At 40.1% G+C, this 17,545-nt stretch overlaps 1 protein-coding gene across 1 annotated transcript in view; it reads left to right on the plus strand.

Moving 5' to 3' along the window:
* adgra1b (adhesion G protein-coupled receptor A1b) overlaps positions 1-17,545 on the plus strand; it is a 175,864-nt gene that overhangs the window by 44,417 nt on the left and 113,902 nt on the right. The window contains exons 8-12 of the mRNA XM_072678275.1: positions 9,524-9,688; positions 10,781-10,964; positions 11,747-11,896; positions 16,360-16,521; positions 17,131-17,358. Coding sequence (XP_072534376.1) covers positions 9,524-9,688; positions 10,781-10,964; positions 11,747-11,896; positions 16,360-16,521; positions 17,131-17,358 — 889 coding nt within the window. The remainder of the gene's footprint in view (positions 1-9,523; positions 9,689-10,780; positions 10,965-11,746; positions 11,897-16,359; positions 16,522-17,130; positions 17,359-17,545) is intronic.

Consider the following 17,545-nt stretch of genomic DNA (forward strand, 5'->3'; position numbering starts at 1 on the left):
ATCAATTGACAGCACACTCATGCACAGACATACATACAGTATAAAATGACCTTCTCCCGGCTGTGATTTACCTTTCATTATCGTTGTCCTTGATATTGGTTGGGAAGGGCGGGACAGGAATGTTTTGGCAAAGTGCCAGCTGCGTGCTTCCCTGCCGGGGTTGGTGCACCGTTCTGGAAGTGTTGTCTCATTGTTAGACGTGGCTAGCACACTAACAGGAACAGATGCTGCATGCTACGGCAGCAATGTGGCTGATGTCTGTTTACACACAATCTGCCAATCATCGTCTCTTCCTCATCCTCTCCCTGTTTCCCTCGACTGGTCAGCACAATACGTACGTTAACGCACATGCGAGGCGCTCATACGCACAGCTTTTGTGTGTGTGTGTGTGTGTGCACGTGTGAAAGAGCGGCACAGGGCTGTTGATTAGTTTAACTGCCTCTCGCTTCGGAGCAAGCCTGGCCATAAATATTGATGGAGTGCCGACAGAAATATGTTTCCCTGTGTCAACAAGCCTGGAACGCTTTGCTCGCAGTTTTCATAGAGCGCGCCGAAAGCTCCAGCCTTCATAAACCACCCAGGAGGATGCTCGTTTTTTCCACTTCTGCAGCCATGCCCTCGTCACTGGGAGGCCTGCAGTCCCTTTACTGTGAATGATGATGGTTGGGATGGCAGTGGGAAATCTCAGTGTCAAACAGGACACGCTGACTGACTCACAGTTTGATCACCAGAGCACACTAATCCACTTCATCTCGCTCTTCTTTTGTTCACTGGCTGTGTTTTTTACAGATTTTCTTTTGTTCCAGCCACGCTTCACACTTGAGCCATTTTCCTAGGTCTTATTATGCACGGTATGGATATCTAGTTACTTAAATTATGCAGAGCAGTGCTTGTTTGAATCTAAGCACTTTCCTGGGGCGAATACTGCTCAATTAGAAATGAAGCTATCAATGAACACCAAAGAGACTGTGTTACTTCATTGTGTGTAAGTCATCTACACTCAGAAAATAAGAGTTTCTACAGTACAATTATTTTTTCTGTACTGTAGAAATTAGAAAAAGTAGAATTATTATTATTTTTAATGATGATAGCATTTACTGAAGAAAAAACGTTTCGCAAGCAAAGCATCCACACTACCACCACCGTGCTTGACTGTTGGTATAATTGGGGGATGTCAGATAGGACAGGACTTACTCATCAATCCATTCAGTTCAACATTATTCCAAGAGACCTGTTGGTCAATTGGTCAAAATTTTTTTTTTGGCAAACAAGAGACAAGCCATTATACTCCTGTTGCTTATCAGTGGATTTTGCCTGGACACTCACCCATGGATTTCCAGTTTCTTTCTAATGGCGCAATCATTTTAAATTTGGGTAATTGGTTCATTGAGTAACTGAGTCATTTTTCCACATAAGGCCAGTTGGTGTTGGATAAAGCTTTCCTTTAATGGATTGAATGAGCATTTAGAAACTCTAATAATTGTTCTTGACTTAGATGTACATGAACAGTTCAGAGCTTCTTAAACTGTAAACCTCTAAATCTTAAAAAAGCCATTCATTGAAAATTTCTATAAAAAACAAAAGTGGTTCTTTTATGATTGTTTCAGAGACCCCTTTTAAACAAATATATTCTGATTGTAATTGTTATGGGTGTGATGCATTGTCCTGTTGTCAGTTTTCTTGAGCGTTGTAGACACTTCCTTCCTGCTGGAATGTGGTGGATTTCTCGTCATTCAAGTTCTGATTGGGACCTGCTATTAAACCTTCACATTCCCCTTCTACACACAAACCGTGCAGGTCGATTTTCCGAGTGGAGCGCATACTGTAATGTTGTTTTTGGCAGCAGGGAGACCCCACTAGCGGAGGAGGTGGTGTCTAGTACTCTGTCCTTTCCATCATAGACATAGCTAGACTGACCAAACGGCCAACCAAAACACCGGCCTGCTTAATCATGAACCACACACACATACACATTCTCATGCATGCACACTGGCTCCTGCTCCTATGTCATAAACACAACTGTCGACAGGGATGGAGAGACTTATTGAAGGGGCTCCTCTCACCATAGAGTGTGTCTGATGTAAAAATACACCTTCCCATTAAGTACCACACTACTCCACTATTAACCTGTCACTGTAAATGACAGATGTTTTACAGAGTTACAGACAGTTATTTCCACGATGGCGGTTGTCAGCTTAAAATTGTGTTTCTGGAACGCCACTTTCATAGCTCTGCTTATTTCAGGCATTTTGGGTGATGTTCAGAAAAGCACAGCCTGCAGTTGTTTTGTCCCATCAATACATTATTAACACATTTGGGTCCAATTAGATATCCCAATCCACAGACCTCATTTACACCCTGAGTCAAAAGGCAACCTGCTCAGATTTCAGGCATGTGCGCTTAATCAGCAGATGCCACACACACAGAACGTTTATGTTCTCCTCTCATAGTCCTATTCCTCATCCCTGCATTAACCATAGACCTGTAGACTTGTTGTCCAGTCTGAGCTAATAGCTAATAGCCTGGCGAGCTGTGTAGTCTGACCCCCACGCTGAGTGATGGCGCTAGGCTAAAGAGCCAGTAACTGATGCTAGCTGAGAGAGCTGCGGAGTGTGAATCATGCCTCATTACTCAAAGCTCTAGGAGCCTCTGGAGGTGCAGTCCACATTTCCACTAATCTCTCCATTATTAATCATTCAGATCTGATGTAGAATGAAGGAATTGAGTAGAAGAAAAGCAGTGGAGAAACAGAAAGCATTTTTTGTCTCATGTTTTTCCTCTGTATAGGCCTATACTCTTTAGTAGGCCCTGCATCCCTCTCTCTTTCTGTTTTGTCAGCCTCTCTCTCTCTCTCTCTCTCTCTCTCTTTCTCTCATATTCCTGCCTGATTGGTCTGTGTAATTAGGTTACCATGGAGACTGAAGTCTTAATTGGCTTGTTAGACTGCGGTTTGGCTGATTGTGGTGAGTGGGAAATGATGCTGTCCCTCTCACACACATGACTGGAGCAGAAGAGAGTGGAAAGGAAGAATATGTGTGTGTGTGTGTGTGTGTGTGTGTGTGTGTGTGTGTGTGTGTGTGTGTGTGTTTGTAAAGAATGTTGAAAGAGTGTTGATTGAGTGAGTGAGACCTTTATATGCAAAGAAGGATTTATATGCAAATAAAAATACTTATTTTAGGATAAAACTAAGGAACAAAGTAGTCAGTTGCCACTGTGAGCATCGTTTAAATACACAGTGTACTATATTATTGCTATGGGAGCAGAGCCTTGTATCTCTAGAATAGGAACATTACAGAAGAAGTTAAAACCTATTTTGTTTGTAATGAAAGTTAACATTTCTATGATGTTCCTTCATCATGAGATTTTAACACAATTACAGGACAACTGGAATTTCAGACTATGCATTAAAAAAGGCAAATAAAGATATACAAGGTGTTTGAATGACAATCAGAGTCAACTAAGACTGAACAACACATTAAAATTTGCAGCGGATGGACTACAACAGCAAAAGATCACGTCAGGTTCTGTTTCTGTCAGCCAACAACAGACAGCTGAGGCTGCACAGCTCAATTTCATACAGAGGCATACAGATTGTAGAGTCTAAATCCATGGACCCAACCTGCCTTGTGTCAACAATCTAGGTGTAATGATGATAAAAATGATGTCTTAGTATTTTTTTTGCCCCTCTTTGAGTAGTTCATGGTCACAATTTCCCCATCTTCTAATGGCAAAGCCAAAGTTGTCATACTCCTGAATACAATAGAACACCGTTGGTGATGTTGGTAGAATGGAAGATTTGCAGCCTAAAATTGCACCTGAAAATCAGCCAGAGAATTTAGACTTTCTTGAGAGCAAAATAAAGCCCTTCTCTGTATTAGCATGTACCTTATAAAGTGTTTGGTGAGTGTGTATCTGAAGAGTTTTATACCATAGTCACAACAATACGATGAAAGGACTGAAAAAAGACTCACCGAAGTATACATGAACAGTTCCATTCTCCCAGTCTTAATATAAAAGCAAATCTTTCCACTGAATACATTTCATTAACAATTTCTGCCCATTGGTTTTCCACTGGAATGTATATTCTTGGTTACAACAGCAAGTCATTGCTGTCAGCTGTCAGAACATAATCTTACAGACATGGGAGTGCTCTCCCTCCTTTTCTTTGGAAAGCTGTAAGGGCCTAGAATTGATATCAGACCTTTTTCCATTCCAGATAAACCAGAGTTCATACTATCCCATCCTCTTAAACAATGCAGATAAATATCCAAGACTTGGAAATATATACATTTGATAAATTCTTAATATCTTGTTTTGTTTTATGACTATAATGGTTTATGAATATAAGGCTATGTAGATTTCTTTACACACGGAATACATTTATCTATCAAGCAGAGGTCCTTGTTGTCATTGTCATAACTTTTATTAATATTTAATAAGAATTTAGAAAGACCTTGTACTTGTAAATCTTTGAGGACCTTTTTATATACACCTTTTGAATTCTATTTTTCTCTTCAAATTTTAGATGAATAGTCATAATCAAATACAGTCACAGATCAAACAGACATTTATCAAAGTAAAGAAACATTTTTCTCATTTTCCACAGTTTTCAAGAAACTCACCACCAAAGACTAAATACTGCAGACCTATTTCTAACTATCAAACTATTAATTAAGATTATACAAAGGCTAAATGTTTTAATGTATTCCTAACCTCTGACCTAACAAGTCAAATTATAGCGCCCACTGCTTATTTTTTCTTTGTGCTTTAAAGGACACTGAGTATGCCGTTTTTTTTTTCCTTTCAACGCTAAGTCTTCTAATCTGCATGGTTAGCATTAATATATAAACAACTGCATTTTTCATATTCATCTCATATTCACTTCTTTCCTTTTTACAATGCAGCTCTCAGATTCTTCCACTATAGCGGTGGTTGTCTGGAGTTTTCCAGCTGTGTCATTAATTTTCTGGTTTATAACATCTTTGAAGTCATTCAGCTTCTTTCGTATGACCATTTGAAATCCCTGAACTCTCCAAAATCATTTAGTTCCAGCATTGGGCAGTTCTGACAAGACTTCTTGAAGTGTATTTCTAGCATATATTTTTGCATTGAGAAAGTTGCTGATTGCATTTTACCCTTATCTGTAGCCTCGGTCTCTGGGGCTCTGGAGCATTCTTGGCATTGAAGTGTTCCTTCATTTTTCTTTTCTTTATCCCACTGAGTGGATTTCTCCTTAACATTTTTTATGGTGTTTTTTGAAGTTATATTTTCACTTCACAGTTCCTTGCATGTGTGGTTTATTTCAGATTGACTGGGAGATCTGTTTTGGACAATGTGCAGTGTCACCATATTGGAAGATTACAAGGTCTTTTTCAGTGAGTGTAGTTTGTTCTTGTAATCAGGCGTTCATTCTCTTTCATCTGCTCATTCTTTGTTTTAGATGACCAACCACCTCAGGCCGCAGTCATCTGCATCTGTCACATGTAGGAACATTTACCTTGGTCCTATACTAATACTGCAGCCCTTCTTGGCTGCAAGAGAGATCTCCATACAACTAGAGAGCTGTGGAATAGTAGCAGCTCTTTGTATTTATATGTTATAGGCTGTACTGAACGCTGTATGCTATAGACATGTACCAAAATAAAAACAGGCAACATTATTCAGAATGAACAGATGCATTTTAATGAACTCTTATGAACAATTAAAAAGAATGTTCTGCTCGGACCTTTTTAACTACATAGTTTGTGACTAGCTCTCCCCCACTGTTTATTGTTGTTATTTGTTTTAACTGCACAGTTCTCTCTGAGCATTTTTTATCATGCAGTAAACACCTTGCAGATTAGTTGTTTCTTATACCCCTTCCAACCACATGCTTTTTATAAGAGTTTTTTTTAAAGCACACAAAATAAAACATTAATCTGAGGACATTATGTCACATCCTATTTCTTGTTTTAGGACGTTGTTAGGTTTATGCACTTAGCAGGTGTCACTAGTTACAGAAAGGAGCCCAAAAGAGATGGGAATGACATGTCTGAAACAGGCTGATGGCCTTGAGTGACCCAGCTTTCTGAATGAACAGATATGGAGATGAGAGAGAAAGAGAGAGAGAGGGGAAGTGGGAGCGAAGTGAGCAAAGCAGCAGATAAAAGCCTGAGTCCAGAAGACTTTTTATTTATTCTGAAATCACCCCACAAAGCATTCAACCCACCACTGCCCACATCTACTTTTAGCTCCCCGTCTATTCAAGCGTTCTCCTCACTGCACAAAACACGGCTATGAGAGGCTCACTCTGTCTGAGAGCATGGTGTTTGCATGTATATGTGCGTGCATGCTAACACACTTATTGTGTGTTTATTTTGTACTCTAGTGTCTAAGCTTAAGCTCTAGTGTCTAAGCTCAAGCTCAAGCGCAAGCTCAACCTCATTAGTCATGCACTTTTTTATGCCTTTGTCCTACTATTCCTACAATACACTCATATTTACCTACCTTTTTTCTGCAGAAACTCCTCACATTCACACCATCACATTTTTACTCACTTCATCTCTCTCTCTCTTACTCTTTTTCTCTGTCAGGGGAAGCTTGAGGGGGAGCTCTGATCAGGCTCTCTGCTGGGCGCATGGTCAGGCTGTTGGAATGCTCCTCTGTAAAAGCCCAGGTTTTATCGTTAACAGCCTCATGAGCTGCGTTATGTAAACAAGTCGTTAAATATCAGCGCAAGTGCGTAAATGCTCCTAATGAGGCCTTGGGGAGGCGTTGTGTGCAGTCTGCTCCACAATAGAGTAGTGTTGGTGCGAATTTAGGTCAGTATGTGTGTGTATGTGTATGTGTGTATGCGTGTGTCCTGTGGCTCTGTCAGCCTGGGTTGCTTCCATAGCCCTCCCTTTGCTGTTCTTGAGCTTGGACAGCCTTTACAGAGTGGAATCTACGGTGCTTGAACTGACCTTGCTAACCTCAGTAAAAATTTGATGTATGTATTGTTTTCGAAGCTAGGAGCCATTCCATACACGTTTCACAGACTGTCTCCTGCTTGTCCAGCGTTGGATTGGCAGCCGGCCACTGTGGGTTCCACCCAGTCTCTGTACTTGTGACTCTCTCAGAGAGAGAATACGAGAACTTGGAAGATCAGGGCCTGGTTTTTAGAGGCATGTATGCAGAAGCACTTGACTGTGGTGCTACTTTCTTTACAGTAGTGCCTCTGTTGGGAGAACACTATAAGATAGCATCCTCACTTACATACACAGCCACACATGCATTTACTGCCTTATTTTGGTATGTGGGTTGGTCTCCTACTGGATTTCTAATCCTATCTACAAAGCCCAGGCACATCCTTCTTCAACTAACATTCATTCATTCTTTAATCTGAATTAGAGAGAGAGAAAGACAGGACTTCAGAGCTGCTGAAAAAGCTCTGTGGCTTTCTATTCTAGTGTGGCCTGCAGAGGCTGGAGCAGATGCAGTGCACTGCGGTTGTGGCTGCTGAATGGAAAGTGGTTGTTTTAGCAACAGAGCACTGTTATTTTTGGCCTGTGGTTCTGAAGCAGCTGTAGCAAAGAGTGCAGCAGCATCGCTGCCATGCTGCAGAGCATCACCATGTGCTGCCGAACCGAGCAAGCTCTTTAGATTCGTCTGATTGGCTTCTGCAGTACTTTGAGGTCCCTCCCATACAGCCCTACGGCTGCTCCAAGGCAGTGGACCAGGCCAGAGTTATTAATCAAGCCCTGTGGTCTGAGTTGTGGTGGAGGACAGCAGGAAGGTAGAAAAATGTCCCATAATCAGCCATCTCAAGTAGATCGCAGGATGATTCATGAGTGCGCTGCTGAGAATTCTTCCAGAAAACGTATTTCTTGTATTTTATTAACTGATTTGAGTGCACTGCTGTAGCTGTGAATTACAGTTTCATAACTAGTTCTTGCTATCATAGTTTAAGATGAGGAAGACAAATAACCCTAATATATCCATTATTTTAAAGTGTTCTTTATACAAACATGAAAAAGTAAAAGACCTCACAGTCACCTAGAAGCCATTGTCAGTCAGCATACAACAATGCTGGCCAGATATACAAAATGTGTCATGACGCACTGACAGTATGCATTCCCAGTGTATCTGGAATTTACTTTTTATTTTGTTAAGGTTGTAGTTTACCTCTGAGGGAGTGGCTGCGCATGTGTCAGAGGAGGCATGTGTCCGTCCTCACCCTCCTAGTGTCGGGAGCATTACATGTGATAGGGAAAAAGTACTAACAGGTGGGTTGGGTAATCGGCTATTTAAAATTGTGTAAAAGAAATTGTGAATTTGTGAAACAAAATTACATTTATGACACTTGCTGGCAGATGCTGATACTCTTATCCAGAGTATCCAGAGCAAATTCAGCAGCATAACCATTTGAATCATGTTATACAGGTAGGCAAATATAACCTTACTCTGCTATAACGAAGACCACTACACCAACCCTCCAGCTGGTATGATCCTTATTAGAGGTTTTTTAAAGAAAGAATTCAATATAAAACCCTCTTTTTTCGCAACCCTCACATATTTTGGGTGATCCTCCACCAAATCCATATATATTAGAGAAAGAAATTTTCATGTTTGTTCATGCACACAGCAGCAGAATGCGTGTCAATTGTGCCTAAGGCTTACTATATCTGGCCCTATGTTTATGAAATTCAAGGTGCTATTTTCCTTTCTTATAATTTGGATAACCGCCTTGAGAAGTGGTAATGCATTCATTATTTTAGACAGAGCACTTTCCTGAAGAGGCCATGTTTCTGTGAAGTGTGTGTATAGATAATCAGTCAGTATAATCGGTAATATTGAATGGAGCTGACTTTATTCATGTATAGTCGTCATAAACAAGCAATGTAATGAAACAGACCATAGCATAGAATCCATATAATAGACTCTGTTAGGGAGTCAACTGACAAAATGTCAGAAACATACAAGATACAACAAACCAAGTAAATTTGTTAAGGACTATAAGCAACACTTTGTATAAGAGAGCCAACTGAGGAAGAGAGAGAAGAGATTGGTACTCATTCTTAGTCAGCAGATGGCCCAGTTAGTCCAAATGTCAGCAAGAGGCAGAAGTTGAAGCATTCGAGGACAAAGGGTTGTACAAACCCAGCAGAGTCTGGGGTTGATGAGGGGGTGGAACCCAAGGCCAGCAGGCTGGTGGGGCCCAAGGCCAGCGGGTTGGCAGAGCCCAAGGATGATAGTCTGATGGAGCTCTAGGCAGGCGGGCGGGTGAAGCCTGGGCAGGCAAGCTGGTGAACTCTAGGCTAATGGGCTGATGGAGATCCAGGCTGGTGGCCCAGCACAGTCTGAGGTCAGTGGGATCATGGAGCTGGAGGCAGTGAAAATGGAACATTTTTCTTCTAAATGAAGCCATCCTTAAATTCTGTAAATCTGTCTGTCTAGTGTATAACAGTAAACAGTATATTAACCACTCAGTCATTATTACTTTTTCATTTATATGACTTAAGACCTCACTCCTGTCCTTCTCCTTCCCCTTCTTTCCTTCTCTTAGCGAACTAATCCTCTCCAACGTAGATGCTGATGTTTCCGGTAATTGGCAGTGCCACGTGACCAGTTCCCGTGGCAACAGCTCCATTGGCATGGAGATTGTCGTCCTGGAGACATCTGCAGTGTACTGTTCAGCAGAGAGAGTGACCAGCAACAAAGGTGACTTCAGGTGTGTCCATGAGCAGTAACACAAACCCTCTTCAGGGTGTTTTAACTCATTTTTCAGGCATGGAAAATCCATAGAGCACATGCATAACCTTCATAAACATGCATTTCTTTCCAAGATAAAGCACATCCATATGGTTGATCAATAACACATGAAACAGATTTCCTACAAAGCAACAAAAAAACACAAGTTCTGCCTAAAATAGCAAATTACACACACCTCTCATTTTTTATGGTCATTAACATTGTCTATGGCTGACAGGGCACCAGTCAGTAGTTAATGAGGTGAAGCAGTGCTGGCTGGGGCTAAATCAGAATCTCCACAGTTGTTTGGGGCTGCTGTTGTACTGTATGTTCTTTGTTTTTCTTGTGTTTTAGCTTCATAATTGTTTCATCTAGCAGATATTTTGCTGCTGTTTATGCATAATGCTAAAGTAAGGAAAATCAACCCTTTTTGTTGAAATTGTTTTGTGCCAAATATTACTTAGGGCTGCTTTGTCTAATGATGACAAAGAGAATGGGTTTGCTTTAATGCTTTAATAAAACAAATACTGTCTAGTTTTAATTAATTTAGGTGTCTCTTTTTTCCAGAGCCAAGGCTAAAACATTGGATCTTTTTTTTTGTTTGTTTTATTATTTATGACTGTATTGGACAGTCCTTTACATACTTTTTTCACCCACCCTGTACATGGACCATAAAGCAAATAATAACGTCATTTCTAAAAGCAGCACTATGGTTACTTTTGTAAAAGAACATTGGATGTGTTGTTTCTATCTCAAATAATGGACAGACCAGATTCAAGGACAAGTCACTTTCTGTTCCTCTTGGATGTACTTGGTACCAATAAGTGTGCTATGTGCGTCACTTTGATATAACTGTAGACTAAAGTGGTGCAATGATACTTTTAAATGACTTGTGACCAGTGTTTGTAGTACACTCTTAGAAGAAGAAAAAGGTTCCTAAGGAGTACTCACATATCTCATTTACAAAAATGCCAGCCAACCACTGAAATTGGTCCTTTTGTGAAGCCTTTTAAAGATCTTTATTTTTAAGAGTGTGTTACATTTAATACGCTCTGCTCTCACCCCCCTGCAGGTGGCCTAAGACACTGGCTGGCATAACGGCTTTCCTTTCCTGTGCCACACCAACCTACAGCTCCAACTCTCATGAGAAAAGGGCCTGGCGCAGGTGTGACAAGCAGGGCCGGTGGGCAGAGGAAGACTACAATCAGTGCCCATACGCTAGCAAGTTTACCCGCGTACTCCATGAACTTACACAGGTCAGGCAAAACTGATCCCTGCTGTTTGTTTGTTCATCTAGTCACTCTGCCACATATTCAGTTAAAGAACATCAACTTTTCATTCTCTACTACGATGCAGGTTTAAGTGGCTTATGAGATGTGTGAGGTGTGTTTTGTGGCCTTCATCTGACCTCAACTCTTTAGATGTTTTTGCAATTAATGTAGGCCAGCACAGTTGCACTGGTGTGCTTCTGGATGCAAGTCTTTATCACACAACACTCACTGTTTCACACAGAAGGGTATATCATTTATTTCACCATATTTCTTACTGTAATGAACCCTTGAATACAGACCAATCTAGGGTATAGAGTAGTACTTCTGCCACACAGCAATATTTGCCAGTATCTTTGTGTTTTAGTCCATACAAACTGGATATATTTGACTGGCTAATATTTTAGGCTTATGGCCATATTCTCTGAAGAGTTGAAATAAGACTATGTTACTGTTAATTTGTTCTTTGCCTTAAGAATAAGAGCATTTCTAAATGCTATTCTAAACGATACCCTTTGATAGTGTAGCTAAAATAATAATTTGTATTTTTTCCTTTGCGTTGTAGTTGTCTACCCCAACCTCAAACACCCTCCTCAAAACCACAGAAAACTCATTAGCTAAATGCTAAATACACAAACGCACTGTCAACCTGATTAAGGTGACCTTATATCTGCAGGGAGCTTCCCTGCCTCTTCTTATTTCTGTAATTTATAGTGATTAAGCCTCTCCTTCTCACTCCCTCGCTCACACCCTCTCTCTCTTTTATACAGATAACAGTGAACACATCTAATGCTCTGGTCCTGGCTCAGCAGCTCTCTTCCTTCACCAGCAGTGCAGCGATGTTTGGAGACATGATGGACGTCATCTTTGTCACAGACCTCGTAGAGAGGATCACATGCCTGGTTGATCGCATCCGAGAAGTAAGGGCTTTTCCCAGCCTGCCTTAGACGATCGATTCCATTTATTTCATCTCAGCCAGTCCAGGGAGTCAGTTTGAATTTAGTCCAGTGACTGAAATTCAAGCCTTCACACTGGACATTCCACTTTTAGTGCAGTGAAGTTAAACTGTTGGGAACTGTTATGCTATGCCATGCAAGTGCTATTTATTTATATTAGCAGACTAAATTATTTTATTATTTCTAAATTAAACGTGTAGCAGATTATCTGTGTGTTCGGGTATCATTCAAAATCAATAAAATATATTTTAACACATTTGAAATTTTCTAGCCATTTGGTTACTAAGGCCACGATGTGCTGCTCTGCCATGGTACAGACCCCATAGATTGGTTACTGTTTCTTTTTTCCATTTGCTGTGTTGCTAAATCAGGAGCAGGAAGTGCACTGTGTCTCATAAGTATATGACAGTTCCATTCTTTAGTCTTGCACTACAACTTCTAGGCTAATATAGCACTAAGTTGCCAACTCTAGCTAACTCACAGAGGCTGTAGTTCCTCTGTTAGCATCATGTAATCTGCATGCATAACACTCATCTCAAACCATGCCAAAGAGGCCACTTTATAGATTTAGTGTGTCAAATAATGTTGGAATCTGCTTAAACAAGTATGTTTGAAACTCATTGAGGTTTGACACGAGTGGGTGGTGACTTCGGCATACGTTTGCCTTGCAAACGTAATACTAGCCTAGTTGTTGGATAAGTCCAGAAGGGTGACCGGGCTAACACCACAGTAGCACTGTTGGACTAGCCCTCAGCCAGGTTGTGGTAGCGCTGCCTTAGCAATGTTCGAATGAGGTCATAGCCGAGTCAAGTATGCTAAACTTTATTATGCTAAAGTGTACTAAAGCATACTTTTGCCACACTACTCATTAGTGTACTTAAAGAGTGATAAAATGGAACAACTATTCTTGAACTAATTAGATATAGTCTCTGACATTTCCCTTTCTGGAAAGACCCAGGATGTTGCATCGGATGTAATGCGGATATGGACCCAATCAGCGGATCCCTCCCACCAAACAGTTCTGTGACCCCAAGTACAGTTAGCTAACCCTGCTGCGAAAATCGGTCCCAGCCCAGTTTGTAAGCGTTCCGTGCCGAACCGTGCACTTGTGGAAAAGCCACCAGAATGTGTACCCTCTGTGCTCAGAACTGTTCGGCCCTGCAGTGGAAAAGCTGCCATATTTTCTCCTGTTGGTCTGCTGTATTTTGTAAGTAAGACGTTAGTCGATTATGTTGGCACTCACTGATGTTTTGTAATATCTACTATTTCAGCTATAATTAAACTGCTTGCACGTGTTTCATCACAAATGTTTCATCAAGGGGAAAAAAGTCTGTCCCCCATACAGACTACATTTAATTGCCACTGACCAAGCCATTAGACTCCTTAAAACCATCAATTGGAAATGCATTTTAGTTCGTATATTTTGTGAAAAGAAGAACAGACCATCTCTTTAGAGCCCCCCGGTCCAGTGTCTTATCCCCACTACTCAACCACTGCACCCTAGGAGCTCATCTTCAGTAGGATGCCAGCCCTACTGCCATACAGTTTACAGACAGAGATCACTGTATTAGATGCATTTTTCAAGTCAGAATTATGTAGACTGTGGATGTGTGCTGTTTATGTTTTTAGTATTCCCAAAGCAGCAATTGGCAGGGTGCTGATGAGGGGAAGTCTGCCTAAGCTTTGTGCTTCCTGGAGGAAGTTGTCGAGTCGTGGTTGTCTGGATGAGTGCAGAAGCTCAGTGGGCTAGCTATAGGGAAGTTTACATTACGTATATATACATATCTTAAGGGGGAAAAAATTTCTTTTTGGCTTTCGGTGTTTAGGTAGTGCTACACAATTGGAGAGGAAAGAGGAGTTTCGGTACAGAATTCTGTCTATACACTGTTAGCTTTCAGGAATGTATGTGTGTATAATTAACTTAGACCTATGTGAGATTCTGTATTGTAAGACAGATATACCAACTAGTGCCTGATTTATTAGCTTTTTTGTGTTTTAATAGAGTAATCATTGAGAACTGTGTCCATACATTTGTTTTACATAAACATTCCCAGCCACTGGATAAACTGCTCAAGTACTGTTCCTACCCTTGAGACTGGGTTTAAATATATTTCCTATAGAAATCAGTAAATAGCATGAGCTTGCTAATTCTGATTGTGTTAGCAGTTTCCTTTCACATCCATATTTATATTACATATCTCAAAGGGTATTTCTTAACCTTTCAAAAATGTTTCTATGGTCTTCACTCAAGCTTACATAAGCTTTAAAGCAGGAGATGTAGAGATAAGTAGATTTATACTAGAGAGTTTGTCAGTATACTTGGTCAGAGCTTCAGGATCAGGGATCACTGTGTCACGCCAATACCATGAATGTCATTAGCAGCGAAATCATGTTTCTTTTATCGAGAACGCATGAATAAATTGATCTATGCAGATTTAAATCAGCCATTTTAAAGGATTTAACACAGCTCAGAAAGAAATATCTTAATTATATCTTCATGCAAAATGAATATAAAGTGAGAATTTTGCATTTAGATGGAAACTTGAACTCTGTTTGTGTAGTTAACTGATACACGACATGAGCTGAAGCTCACATTAATATATTAGAGTGGGTAAACTCCACTTCTTGTTACGTATTAAGCTTGTTTCTAGCAAATGGAAGCGTCAGATGTTTTTAGGATTGGTTCAGTGGACACAGTGAATACTTATGTGTCATGCTACTGACTGAATATGTAATGTCAGATGGAATTTATACAGTGCCGTGAAGTATTTGCCCTCTTCCTGATTTTCTCGTCTGCTTTTAACAGAATGTAATATTACACTGTAGCACAACCACTGCTTAAAACACAAAGCACACTTTTTACTAATCATTTGTAATGTAATTGAGGAGCGGCATTACCAGATGTTACCTATCGTTACCTTATTAGCATCTCAACAAGTCCAGGGATGTTGTCTATGGGAAAAATGACTGTGTAAAATTGCTGGTAGCATGAATGCACAATATTTCTATTTTGACCACTGAATGACCTCATAGTCCAGAGGATGAAATGACGTTAGGAGGAAAATGTAGAATAGGACACATTGTATCAGATTTGGACCATTTTTGTTAACTACAGGATGCAATATTTGAATATTAAACAGTAAATCAGCTTGTCTCAAAGGCCCTTTTCTTTTAACAGCGTCCGGGGATATATCAGCTAAAGGGATGCACAGTCCTCAAAGACTTAACACAAAAATATGCACCAACAGAATAATACACACTCAGATGTACACAAAATCTATCTTGGTGCAGTCATAATATTCACTCGCTGTTTCATAAATTACATTATTTGTAGCCAGATTAGACTTACACCTCTGTTCTGGGTGGAAATAATGTCATTACTTACTATTGTTTATTATTTCTAATGTATTAACACAGGCATATTTTTGTATCCACTATTTCACCGTGCTTTGTAAACCCTGTGCCTGACAGGTGCAAACATATAGTGAGTGCAGTCGTAGGTGCTGTGTGCAGGTATCATGGTTTCCTGCAGAATTAATAAGTCAAAAGCATTGTGGATATGTATGTCTGAGCTGGTATGTACATCGGGCGAGTTCCTTATTGGGGCTTGTCCCCAACTATGAAATGATGTACAAGGTTGTGCAAAAGCCTCTGGTGAGTAGATTAAATTAACCTGAGAGTTGCCTGAATACGAGCTTCAATGAGAGAGATAAAATTATTTTAAAAACTTCATCGTAAAGATTTAATTTTTCTATTTTTGCATTTTTTTAAATGAAAAAATGTGGTCCCAGACTGTTGGAGCCCCCTTACCATCTACCTATCTATCCATTCATCCCGCCATCTATTTATCCAGCTCTATAGAAAAGTTGTTAATGAGACTTTTGTACTTACTTAACTAAGGTACATTATTGATTGCAAAAAGTCAGATTTCAACATTTTAATACAGTTTTCTAAATAAAATGCATTAGTTTAATGCAGACATGGAGAATGACATTTAGAAATGCACCAAAAAAAAACATATTTATTATGAATTGAACTCTATGTACAAAGATTTTATTCCTAGTACTTTGGAGCATTTCTCTTAATTCATTTATCATTAAATACAGTATATACTCAGCGCTTCTGCTCAGCGCTACTGCTCAGCCGGCTTTCGAGGCCTCATTGCCTCTGTATTTAGCTTCCTTTTTCACTTTCTAACACTTATTTATATATCTCAGTTTTATTTCTTCACTGTGTCGTAAGCTTACTAACTGCTTCTAGATTGTGTTTACAAAAATAAAGATGCAAGGGACAACAGCGATACCTTCAGCATGTCTCTGATTATGGATTGATACACAACTGCTGACATCATACTGTATATGTCTTTAACTGAATTTAACATTTAAAAATTACCATTACCTTTTAACGGAATCCTCCTGTTTCTGCAGTTGGGGGACTTTGTGTCAAACATTGCCAGCAACATGATGCAAGTGGAGGAGCACATCCTGTGGATGGCTCAGAATGAAGCTCGAGCTTGTACTCGCATTGTACAGTGTGTGGAGCGCATCGCCGATCTCATATTCAATACGCAGAGCCAGAACATCTCAAAGGTATCTTTTACACACTAATACACATTTAGGCACACAACCATGACCCTTTCACTAAAATACATCATACAAATACACACAGCCACAGTTACCCATAAATATAGGTTCTGCATCAACATTCACTTGATTATGTTTTCGTTAAAGTACACCTTAATGATGTCTGCTGTTTGAGAAAGCGTTAGTGCAGTAATTAGCTTTGGCTCTTTTTAAAAAAAGAACAGCTGTGAATGTTTATTGGTTAAACATGAAGCAAGGACAGCTGTCCGTCCAACACTTTGCACTTCCTTGTATGCTTGATTTTCAGGTGTCCAGCATTATCAGTTATCACAGTAGATATGTTGGCTACTAGATGTGTTTTTTTACTTATTGCATATTTCTATATTTACCTGACTGGAGTCTCTGACTTATTCAGCACACTTGTACAAATGAATGATGTTTATTTTCAACAAAGAAAAAAGAATCTAGGACAGAATCACTGAATCCCCCACTCTCTCTCAGCTACTTTCTCTTCTGAGTCCTGTTCTCTTTGACTCATGCTTTCTTTATTTACTTCTCTTGTGTTCTCTCTCTCTCTCTCTCTCTCTCTCTCTCTCTCTCTCTTTCTCTCTTCAGGTCTCTCCTAACATAGCCCTTGAAGCTTTCATGGTCAGACCCTCCAGTGTAATGGGTTTGTTGTGTACGGTGGTGCAGCGTTCCTCTTTGGCACCACCTTTAACTGCCAGTGGTCAAGGCAGGGCTACTGAAGTTGCTGGGGCTCCAGGATTACTGGGAGACTCTTTCCTGAACTTCAGATGTCACACAGCTAATGTCACAGTATCACCGACTGGCCAGCTCAGTCAGGTAAGAGTTTAAACACTCACACATTATAAATATTTATCCATCTCACTGTATAAGACTATTGTTTTATATACGTTCAGGTCTGAAATTTGAGTTCTTTGAGTCCTCATCATGTTGTTTGATATCTCCTTTCACTATAACCAATTTTCCATATGTAGAACAGACAGAGAGAATTAGAAATCACAGATTG

Source organism: Salminus brasiliensis, chromosome 4 (genome assembly GCF_030463535.1).
Source record: "Salminus brasiliensis chromosome 4, fSalBra1.hap2, whole genome shotgun sequence".
In the NCBI taxonomy this organism is placed as follows: Eukaryota; Metazoa; Chordata; class Actinopteri; order Characiformes; family Bryconidae; genus Salminus; species Salminus brasiliensis.